The following is a 12618-nucleotide window of genomic DNA, read 5'->3' on the forward strand; positions in this document are numbered from 1 at the left end:
AAGCAGCTTATCAAACAAAAGAGTGAATGGGCACTTAAGAATATTTGATTAAATTTGATTCCTTTTTGTAGACAAATATTAAACGTATTAAACAAAAAAACTCTACTCGAACAATCATACAGATATAGGTACGTTTGCACCAGCTTGCTAATAACACATGCCAGTTTGTTCATGTTGACTGATCTTAACTGACTGAACAGTGTAACTATCGGCCTCAAAATAGGTGGACCTCCAGGTCACACCTACAGATGACATGGACCAATAGCAGGAAGGTGTTTAGCAGCCGGTACTACATTTTCCAGAAAGTTTGCCCTGGAAAGCTGTTACAAACATCTATAACAAACTTAAAAATACCTTCATTTTGGCCAGAATTTGTTCTAAATTATGTCACACATGTTCGTTCTTCGATTTTGTATGAAGTATGCCAGGGTCTTTATGTTGTAGGCCATCTTGATCTTCATGTTTAGCTGTTTTATAGTATTTTATTATGTTTTAATTTTAAGATTATTTGAATAGTATTTATATGAAATAATCCTGTCATCTTCTGGCCAGTGTGCTGTGGCTGCCTAGTTATTATGAATTAACTTTTCAATAATTGCCATGGAAACAGCTTTAGAGACACTCTTTTCATTAGAACATATCTTCAGTACAAATTTCAGATGCTATTTTGCTGAAAGGCCATAGCAGTCTAGGAGAACAAGCCCCCAAGACATTAAGGGGAAAAGGATATCTTTCCATGCTGAAAAACACTCATTCAACTGTCAAATTTGGATGAGATTCACATTATTTTGTTTACATACATACTGCATTCCTTTCTGAAAAGGTGCAGAGGCAGAGTTTTGTCAAAACTACCATTTGTCTTCTCTGTAGCCATTGGCGTATCGAGTACATCAGTTATGCTTTGAACATAGTTTTTTCAATTTAGTGGTTGTTCACCCAAAAATGATAATTCTGTCATAATTTACTCACCCTCATCCCATTCCAGATGTGTATGACTTTCTATCTTCTGCTGAACACAAACAAAGATTTTTAGAAGCATATCTCAGCTCTGTAGATCCGCACAATGCAAGTGAATGGGTACCAAAAAGCACATAAACGCAGCGTAAAAACAATCCGTAAGACTCCAGTGGTTAAATCCATGTCTTCAGAAATGGTATGATAAATCTGGGTGAGAAACAGATTAATATTTAAGTCCTTTTTTACTATCAATCTCCACTTTCATATTCGTCTTTTTTTTGGCAGTTTGCATTCTTTGTTGCGTATCGCCACCTACTGTGTAGGGAGGAGAATTTATAGTAAAAATTGACTTAAACATTGATCAGTTTCTTACCCACTCTTATCATATTGCTTCTGAAGAAATGGATTTAAACACTGGAGTCGTATGGATTACATTTATGCTGCATTTATTTGCTTTTTTGACCTTCAAAGTTCTGGCCACCATTCACTTGTATTGTGAGATATTCTTCTAAAACTCTTTGTGTTGAGCAGAAGAAAGAAAGTCATACACATCTGAGATGGCTGAAGAAGACAAGACAGAAATGTTTTGCAGTGTACTCAGGGGTGTAATAGCAGGATTTAGGAATAACTCTCTGTTCTGCTCAAATTCCTTTGTGTATCTAAAGTGCCTTCAGTTCATCCGAAGACTCAGTGTGAGCAGCACAGAGACAGTCTTCAGGGTGGAACAGATGGCATTCCTCTGATAGGAGCCTTCATCCCTCAGTGTGATGAGGAGGGTCAGTACAGACCGCTGCAGTGTCATGGCTCCACAGGTCACTGCTGGTGTGTGGACAGTAGAGGGCAGGAGAGAGTGGGCACCCGCACTCCACCCGGAGCCCCACCAAGAAACTGTGATGAACCAGGTAAGATGCGATTAATTGCTTGACACTGTTGCATCACACCTGATTAGGATTTTATGATGGATGATAAATGACAATAATATTCTTATTTCCATCCAGTTTAGCCAATTACTTTATTTCAAAGTCCTTAGTGATGTTATATAATTCAAAACATCCAAAACATTAACAAAGGTCACAATCAAATGTCTGGTGTTAGTGTTGTAATGCTTCTTGAAAATTACAACCTTTCTAATTTGCTAAGTAGTTTCTCATCATGTGTATGTAAACAGTCTAATTTCTACCAGAGCTCAGAGTCCAGTCTGGCCTGCGTTCTAGGAAATTATAGAGAGAAGGAAAGCAGAGCAGTTTGGTCCATGTCAACTCTGCAGATGAATTGTGTCCTCTTCTCACCACAGTTTGAAACCCTCCTATTTCCATCTCTCTGTCTTACTACCAAAAAAAGAAACTGACTAATGTGGAAGTGTGCTTTTGAACTTTAAATGAATAGAGAGAAATTAATAAATCTGTCCAGAGTGGTTTAAAGAACACGAGGAGATTTTAGACTCTGGTTTAGTGCAGTGCAGTGTGTATGTCCACAGCTATATAAGTGTATTTGAAATAGAGACACTGAGAGAACACATGGAAAACAGTTAATATAGCGTATAGAAAATAATGAAATTTGACACAAATTTTTGAGGTTGTCATTTGGGACCTTTAGGACAAACTCCAAAGCACCACCACCAGTCCAAAAATTCAGTTTATTTTCATGCATCTTTTGAATAGTTTTTCCTAGAAACTAAATTAAATTTTTGTCTGATTTATCTCCTCTTATTGTTTCAAATGAACCTCCATACATTATAACTCCGCCCATTACAGTAGCTGCCATCTTGGATAATGATGTTTACAGTTTTTGTCCGATTTGTCCAAATAATGGCTCGAAATAATCTCCAGGCCAAGTCGCACTGAAATAATAGTACATCATTTTGATTTTCACCTTTATTTAAAGTTACAGCAGCACAAAGTTAACGAGGTCGATATAAAACTGGATGCGAGGCAGTATCTTGGAAGCTCTTTGTCCTATCATGACCATGGTTTGAGGGTGCATGCAAAGTTTGGAGACAGCACCACCTATGGGTCAAAAGATGTAAAATAAATAGTTATTTTTGCCCATAGCTTTTGAACTGTTTGTCCTAAAATCATGGGGTTGCTGCTTGTGGATTCCTTAGGTCATGCAGATTTGTCAGCCAACATGTCAGCCATAATGTCCCTCTGCCACATTGAATTTTATTAAAAATGTATATCTTTTTAAAGCATTGTCAGATTTTAAATATCATTTTTTATATATTTTATGCATCATAAACGTCATGTTCTGAGGATACCGGAGCAATTTTGAGCCTATAGTTCAAAAGATAATTCACACTTGTATGCTGACTCTAAACTTGCGATGTCTCTTTGCGATGTGTAATGTTGCGTGTGTTTGCGCTTAATGTCATATGTGATCTTTGGGTTGTGGTTAATGCTGTGCAATGCTAGCCATTTCGGTGCTTGGCTCCGTAATTGCTTCTTGAAGCTATATTTCTTTATTATTACTATTTGTCACAATTTAGAAAAACACTGAAATAACACAAATTGAAGTTATGTAGTGACCAAACATTTTAAACTGTTTAAAATTAGCTTATATTTTAACTTCTGTTTTTTTAACAGTATTGAAATACTTAACATGAATTTACTCTCCGGCAAAACTCATACATTAAAAAATAAAGAAAAGAAAAAAAAGGTTTTAGATAAAATCTTTAGTTTTGTATAGAAATTCACTCACACTTTAAGCATTAAAGCACAAGCTTTTAGATCAAAAGATTTTTAAGATCATGGGAAACATAAATTCAGTTGAGTGTTGAGTAACTTTTGACTGGTAGTGTATACAGAGGATGATTTAAACACAGACGGGATTTGAGTAGGTGTAATTTGTTTTTCTGTCAAGCCTCCACACCGCTTATTTCACACGACATGGTACTGAGTTGCAAATGCAGGTCAGGTCAGACTGGTCTCCTCTTCTGATGCAGCTGGCTTCTTATCAGGTTGAAACTCCTCTAAGTGGAACTTTACACATTAAGACATGTGAGATTCTGAAAGAACCCTGGATTTGGGCAAAGATTTTGAAAGTCTGTTGCTTTGACACTGATGTATCCTCAGGTGCTGATCTGTGCACAGTGGATTAACACTATTTATTTAAGATTCATCTTAGTTTCTCAAATAGATGGCAATAGTCTTCAAAAAAAAAGATTATTCATAATTTTATTTGATTGCATATTTATTTTGGAAAATGTAGACTGTAAAAATAGAATTGAGCAAATGTAAAAAATCATGGCAGCATGACGCAGTAATATTTTTGAGTTCCCTCAACAAATGTTTAATATTGTCCTCAGTAATATTGCTTTGTTTAGTCAATGTGAATTTGTTTGTTCACTAAATACAAAAAATCTTGTTGAGAGAACTACGGTACTAATTTCTTGCTTAGCCAACTCTCAATTCACAATACGAGAACTTTCATTCTGTTACCATTTCAGTTATTTTTACATGATGTTAACTGCAATCTTTGCTGCTATAGAGAGGTATGTCTTGCAAGGCAAGGCAGTACATACAATAGACATCAACCCTTAAGACACAAATCTTGTAAGCTATTTTTTTTCAAGGAAAGGTATGCAAAAATGTTCCTTCTCCCTGAGAGATATTACTTAAATAAGGGTTGTAAGATATCTCACCTACCTCTGTGACAGCTCTAGACTCTGTAAACAGCAAACAAATATGTGTCCACGGACAATAATGCTTTCAACCTGTGCATTATTTTGCACATTCTCATAGTGTTGTAGTTGCAGCGAATTATTGAGACTTAATACCATTTTTAAGCCATGTTGTTCATAACAGTTGTCAGTTGAGGGCGATATTTTGTTGCTTTTGTTTTTACCAACCGTTTCTGCATGATGTCACTTTCAATAAAGCTAATTTGCTATCTTTGGAGTGCAGGGTTTTGGAAAGAGGTGGCGTGGCTACTCCAACGGCTCAATCTCGTTAAAGTAGAATGGTTAAAATCGCTTACAGCACCTTTAAGATAAAAAATGAACTCCTAAATTCACCACACAACAATTGACTAACAGTGGCAACAAAAAAAACAACAACAATAACAGCATAAATAAAGTCAATAAACAGCAAAAAAATATGTTAGAACACTAGCCATATTATTCATTCATGTTGTAATGCATTGTGGCAGGGTGGAGGGTAGGGGCCGGGTTGTGATTATGCACGCCCGGTCCCTTATCAGGCTAATCAAGCCTCCGAGAGGGATAAAGGCCAATGGCAGACGGTGGTGCGACGAGAAAGAGAGATCCGTCATTTGCGTGTGTTTGTGTCTTTTTACGTTTATCATTAAAACTATTATTTATATTGCCAAGTCAGGTCTCGCCCTCACCCTGCCACATGCATGCTGGTAAATCAGCAAAATTATTTAACAGAAAATTGTTTGTTCATACAACTCTGTTAGGCTAATTGGGACAACATTTGGGGGAATATTGTTGGTCGAACATGTGTTTTTATGTAGATGAATGTAATTCACATTTCATAGTATCTGTGACTCAAAAACCCCCATAAGCTGGATAAAATGCAATAATTGTTTTTTACAGTGATCTAGATAATGGCCGCTAAACCGTATAAGGGTCATACAAGATCCCTCTTATATCATATAATAATAAAAATGTCTTATTAATCATAATTGCATTTAATTATTTCATATTGATGATAATATTTATAATAACAACTTTTTCACTCTATTTTAATGCTGAGCATGCTGGATAAATCTTTGGCTATTTTGACTGCTCATTTGATTATTAACATATGTGGTTATACATATTGTACATCATCAGTAATACTGTATGTACCTGAATTACCCTGTGACACCCAGTGCCACCAACCCAGCGTTTACAGACGGTGTGTGAGCGCTGGAGAGCCAGTCTTCTGCAGCACTATGGAGGCCAGCCGGACTCCAAAAACTATCTACCTCAGTGTGATTCTGCTGGTGAGTTCAACCCGGTGCAGTGCTATGGAGACAGCAGCTATTGCTGGTGTGTGGACCGAGATGGGCGGGAAGTATCTGGAACGCGCTCGCATGACGCTGTGAAACCAGCCTGTGAGTACAGCTCAGTTTTACCCCATGGAATTAAAATAATATTTTTGTGGGTTTTAGTCCATAGTCGTGTTCACACACATCCTTTTCCAGAAAATTACCTACAATTTCCAGTTAAGAGGTTGTGTGTGAACCTATACATTTCCTTATTGATAGTATGTGTGAACAGCACATTTGGTAAATTTACCAGTAAAGGAAACTCAACGGTTTTCCTGTAATTTACCTGGTTGCATGTGTGAACGGGGCTCATATATGTAAGCTTTGTGTTTCTTTATCCAAATGCGAGTGTACTCCAAAAGGTTGACAAAATTAATGTTTAAATTGACATTCTTTCTCTAAAAATTTTTGTCCAATCAAATCCTCTCTAGAATGAGAACGTCCCTCCACCTACTACCACTTTCAACCAGCTAGCAAGTAGAAAGTCATGGTTCATGGTTGTGACGTTGTCGTGATTCGTTCGTGAACGAATCATTCTTTTTTAACAGATCTTTTAATTGAATGAATCGTTCTCGTTCGCCATCATACACAGACTCATATCTTTCGTTCATTGACATCTCTCCCTTATGAAGCAAATGAGCCCTGCTTCTTTTCATGCCTGTAAAGATTGACTACAGCATGAGCCAATAACATTCGAGTGCACACTGTGAAGGAGCATATCATTTGTTTAACCCGCTGAACGAATACGCCCCTTCACTGAACTAGTGCATCAGTCATTTGAGTGTCAACGAGATGAGGTGATTTGTGAACGAACTGAATATATTGGCATACTCGTTCGCAAATGTTTTGTGAATGAAGATCTGTTGAAGGACCGAATGAGAGGAGGTTTGTCACTCCTGACCTGACTGGAGTCACTCAGCATGCCCTGGATTCGAACTTGCGACTCCAGGTGTGGTAGTCAGCGTCAATACTCGCTGAGCTACCCAGACCCCTTATTTAGGCTAATCTTAATATTTTTCTTTGTCTAATAATAAGTAATTGTCTAGTAATAATTGAGCCCAGCATTTGAAAAAAAATAGGGAAAATAAGACCTACCATTTGTGGTGGGAACTGTTAAGATGTTTAAATTCTCATTTTAAAGTGTCTTCGTACATTTGCACACATACAAATTCCATTTGTCTTTCTTTGACGTGCTTGTAAAGACTGATCCAATAGGATCAGAGAGTAGGCTGTGAAGGAGCAGATTATTGGTTGGATTTACTGAATGAATACACCCCTTAACTGAATTTTTTTTCCTCCCCTATGTGGAATGCCCAATGCCTCTTAAGTCCTCCTGGTAGCGTAGTGTCTCGCCTCAATCTGGGTGGCAGAGGAAGAATCTCAGTTGCCTCCGCATCTCACCACGCCCGACACTGAGAGCGAACCACATTATAGCGACCACGAGGAGTTTAACCCATGTGAACAACTGAAACTTCTGCAGACGCTCCAGCACCAGGGCCACATGCTAACAATGGTCGGTCTGGTTCCGGAAGTAAATCAAGATGTCATCAATATATACCAGGACAAAGCGATGGACGTACTCCCGGAACACCTTATTCATGTTACGAAGGCCGTATTCCACTCATCCCCCTTCCGTATGCGAACAAGGTTAATAGCACTGCGCAGGTTTAGCTTTCTGAAGACCGTTGATCCTCTTAGCAGCTCCAAGGCAGCTGGGATGAGGGGAAGGGGATAACGGTACTTGACCATTACGTTGTTCAGCGCCCAATAATCAATGCATTGTCTCAACCCTCCATCCTTCTTTTGGATGAAAAAGCTAGAAGTGACAGGGGAAGTGGATGGCCGAACATAACCTTGAACTATAGCTTCCTCTATGTATCCCTCCATGGCCTTCTGCTCTGGAAGCGATATAGGGCAAATCCTTCCTCTGGGCAGTGGCGCACCCGGTAGTAGCTCGATGGCACAGTCCCATGGTTGATGCGGAGGGAGTTGGGAAGTTTTCTTAGGGCAGAAAATGTCAAGATATTATTGGTAACAGATAGGTATGTTCAGGGGACTGTCACTGGCTGGGTTCTTGATGGTGGTGGTGAACACATTTACAGGCTTGATAGTAGACCGAATTTCTCCTATTTCATGGACTATGATCTGACCGGGAGGAGGAGCTGCATGTCTTTCGTTCACTGTTTTAAGGGTTAGTTAGACCAAAAATTTAATTCTCATAGTTTACTCACCGTCATGCCATCCCACATGTGTATGTCTTTCTTCTGCAGAACACAGATTTTTAGAAGAATATTTCAGCTCTACAATACAATGTAAGTGAATGGTGACCAGACCTTTGAAGCACCAAAAATCACATAAAGGCTGTATGAAAGTAATCCACACGGGTTTATTATATGTCTTCTGCAGCGATATAATAGGTGTGGGTGAGAAACAGATATTTAAGTATTTTTTTACTATAAATCATGGTATGGCATGGAAGTGAGTAAATGCTGAGAGAATTAAAATTTTGGGGTGAACTATTCCTTTAAGGTTGTGATGCTCCAGTAGTGGTTAAATATGATTTGTTCTATTCTATTCATGTTTCATGTGAGCTACCTAAATGATGTGTGCATCCTATCTAAAACATTTCCCAACATCATCTATGTTAGGTATACCTACTGTGGCCCCTCCCACCACACGCCCATTGCCCCGCCCAGATGTGACTCCACCGCCAACAGGCACATCTCTGCTCTATGCTCAGGGGCAGCAGATTGGAGTTTTGCCTCTAAATGGCACACAGATGGACAAGGAGAGGTCTCCAGTGCTGCTTGCTCTACATGTGAGACACTTCATACACTAAATACTTCAATACTGAGCTCTCAGCAGCCATTATCTGGCAAAGTGATAAGTGGATCTTTGACAAAGCACACTGATACTGTTCTGTTCACACTTACAGGGCTCTATAGTGGTCGGTATTGATTACGACTGCAGAGAGAGGAAAGTTTATTGGACAGATCTGGCAGGGAGGACCATCAATCGAGCTGGCCTGGAGCCAGGATCAGAACCTGAGATTGTTATCAACACAGGTACTGTTTATCTCATGATAGGGCATTCAATCAGTCAGGTTTGTATGGACAAAGAAGAGATGCTTCGAACCAAAACGTATTCAAGTTCAGTCTTCAATTAACAAACAATAGCCATTCTGAAAAAAACAACAAAAAAAAACATGATAAAAGTTAATAAGAGAAGGGAGACCTTGAATCATATTGAAATGGCATCATTTTGTCTTTTTTTAGGTCTAACAAGTCCAGAGGGTCTCGCTGTGGATGTTGCTCGTAGAAGACTGTTTTGGGTGGACAGCACACCAGATAAGATAGAAACATCTAACCTTGATGGAAGTGATAGACGTGTTCTGTTTGACACAGACTTAGTAAATCCCAGAGCCATCATTGTGGATTCCCCTACAGGGTAAGTACTTTCTATATGAAGATCTTTTAAATACTCAGGGAGCTTTTCTAGAGCTAATGCTGCAAAATAGAGAACAAAGAATACACATACTGTGCTCTATTTTCGTGAGTGTGCAAAGCGTCATGCAATCACGAGTTGCGTCTTATCCAATTTTTTGTGAGAGGGCTAATTCTAAGCTCAATTTTAATGCCAGCTAAAAGTGCAAGTGAGCGTGGGAGAGTTTGGGTAGTGGTCGACCGATATATCGCCGTTAATCTTGACTTTTTTCATTATCGGCATCGGGCAATACATTTTCCCCTTTGGCCGATTTGTTTCTTGAGGTGCAGAAAATCGCCTGCTTGCAAGTGAAGTGACTGAGACATGTAAACAACTGGTCCCGGTTCGTTTTGTTGTTACGTGCCATCATGTTACTACAATAATTCAGTTGTGCAACACAGTCTCATTTAAATAATTTAAAAAAAAAACTTTTAACTGTCTTGTCTAAATGATAAAAATGCAAATATTAATAAAACTAATAAATGCAAATAAGCATATATCTAGTTTAAACAGATGTAATAAACAAACCTCACAAAACTTGAGCAGATCCAGCATCCAGTGGAGCACTTGTTTATTTACCTCTAAAGCACATATTCGATCAGCCGCTCCTCAGAATGTCCTTGTCACTTTTAACTTTTATTTCTAATGATAAAAGGCAAATATCAATAAAACGTCTATGTGGCAGGGCCGGGTTGTGATTATACACACGCGGTCCCTTATCAGGCTAATCAAGCCTCCGAGAGGGATGAGAGGGATAAAGGCTGACTGCGGAGGATTGTGCGGGAGACATGCCCGTCATGTGTGTTTGAGTCTTTTTTGTCTTCTGTTTAAGTTTATTATTAAAATATTATTTATATTGAAGAGCCGGTTCTCGCCTCTTCCTTTCCATTGATTGCTTTACAGTCTATTATATACTTTACCATTTGCATAAATGCAGATATCTCGTTTACACCAATGTAATTCACGAAAATCCAGCATTTTCTTCCTGTCGAGCTCTCATCTAACCTCTTCTCTGAAGCGCATATTCTATCACCCAGAATCAAAACTTCAGGATCAGGATCAAAAGTTCCTCTGATTCACAAATCATGACAGTCACTCCATGATAATCCAAGCAGGTGATCCAGGCTGTTTAAACTGTCAGGAGATTGCGGCTCGTGTTGGATCCATACAAGCGCGTGACAGCAACATCAAAGTAAAAGTGCTTCAAAGTTGTGTGTGAAATTTAGTAAATATAGTGCTAAATAAGAGTTTATTACCATTTTAATTCATGGTTTATTTTTCAATTATTATGTTTATATTTACAATTCACGCGGTGTATTTTATCCTTGTGCATCCACAGGGTATGATGGGCAATTTAGTTGCCCATGGGTCTGTCAGGTTAAATGAATAGTATTTTGTGGCAAGGTTTATCCACTATTCTTTGTCAGCAGTACACAAAATGTGCACAAACTAAAATGTAGTCAACATTTACAATGATTTTTTATTTGACATCCCCAACTTGGAAAGTAAGGATTTAAAGAAAATCCCACAATATTGTGGTGGCATTCATGTGCACCCATCTCGTAAATATACAATAATTTTGACATGAATTGAAGGCAAACATTTTTACTTTGGATAAAATGACAAATTAGAAAAAAGGGGTCGTTCACACCAAAGACATTTTTGTGTCTAAATAGTTTTTCCAAGTGTTTTCCGGTGTAAACAAGCACTAGAGAGACTAGACATTGACTGTTGTGCCACTTCTCTCTCTTTCTGAGTCTGTTATGAATATTGCTCAATTCACATCTCTGCTTAATCACTCCTGTAATTAGCAGCTTAACCCACATTTCCCCTACATCACTATGTTCCAATGCTCCTTTTACAATGACACTTGAAAACCCGAAGAACTTGAAAATAAACTGTTATCTGCTTTGTAAAAAGTGTGACTGAGAAAGTGTTTGTGTCAGAGGCAAAGCAAAAGACCAGATTGAGAGCGAGCACAGATGTTTCACATGTAAGGGAGGCAGAGAAAATAAGAGGGCAATGCTACAAATTGGCCCAGATGTTGGTGTTGCTTAAGTGTCTGGCTTGGCTCTCTTGTCTCAGGGGAGGGCAGACATCGTGTGGGCCAGCAACTCCACAAACACAATCATCTGCAACATCTGGAGCAACTGAAAACCCTAGCTAGGGTGGAGGACACAATAAATAATACAAACCTCATGGGCCATGAGAATAGTTGCTAATGCGTGTTTGTTGCAATTTACTCTGTATGCTAGTTTGGTGGTTCCTATTAAATGGCCATCTGGGTTGAAGTCTGAAGCATTAGTTGAGAATTTTACGAAACAAATGTTTAATCATACAAGCGGTCATGCAAAACTGTAATTACAGCTGCGTTAGCACGTTAGCTGCTCCCCTACATGATTTTTGTTGCTCTTGAAAAGATCCCCGTAAATCTTTTACCTCAAGTGGTTTAACATTGTGATTTCATGCTTAGAAATCCTTGGGGATTGAAAAGCAGAAACATTATTTACAGATATAAATCTTTTTTTGCTCAGCATAACTGTACACAAACTCTAAGACATGCTAGTTTTTATTTATTATCTCCTCAGGTGACCAAATTTAGACCTTTTAAAAAAAACAAGTTGTTTAAATCAATGCAAAATAGAGCAGGGCTGTTTCGGAAGTTCCTATATTTAGTTCTTGGAAAATATGATTTTCAAAACTTGAAAGTTTTAACTGTTGGCAAACTGTCTTCAATAGTAAAATTCGATCTTCTCACAGAACCATCTACTGGACTGATTGGAACCGGGAAGCCCCTAAAATTGAGAGCTCCTCTGTGGACGGGCAAAACCGAAAAGTTCTGGTGCGGGATGGCATTGGACTGCCCAATGCTTTGACATATGACTCCACCACAAGCCAGGTCTGCTGGGCTGATGCAGGTACAATCTTCAGCCCAGAATAAGCAACTCACATTAGGAGCAAGTTGACCATGTGAACCAAAAATTGGTAACCTGTTTTGTGATTGGCAGGAACCAAGCGTCTGGAATGTATATCGCCAAATGGTACAGGGAGGCGTGTGGTGCACAGCAACCTAAATTACCCCTTTAGTATGGTCTTCTACGCCAATCACTACTACTACACAGACTGGAGGAGGTAAAGAAGCATATCTTAAGCATGCATACAATGTGAAATGGCCATCAGAATAAC

At 38.7% G+C, this 12618-nt stretch overlaps 1 protein-coding gene across 1 annotated transcript in view; it reads left to right on the forward strand.

Annotated features, from left to right (window-relative positions):
• LOC127657043 (nidogen-2-like) overlaps positions 1–12618 on the forward strand; it is a 52373-nt gene that overhangs the window by 37050 nt on the left and 2705 nt on the right. Inside the window, 7 exon segments of the mRNA XM_052145681.1 lie at positions 1623–1859; positions 5791–6015; positions 8598–8767; positions 8885–9014; positions 9225–9396; positions 12193–12350; positions 12441–12564. Coding sequence (XP_052001641.1) covers positions 1623–1859; positions 5791–6015; positions 8598–8767; positions 8885–9014; positions 9225–9396; positions 12193–12350; positions 12441–12564 — 1216 coding nt within the window.

This window comes from Xyrauchen texanus, chromosome 16 (assembly GCF_025860055.1).
Source record: "Xyrauchen texanus isolate HMW12.3.18 chromosome 16, RBS_HiC_50CHRs, whole genome shotgun sequence".
Classification (NCBI taxonomy): Eukaryota; Metazoa; Chordata; class Actinopteri; order Cypriniformes; family Catostomidae; genus Xyrauchen; species Xyrauchen texanus.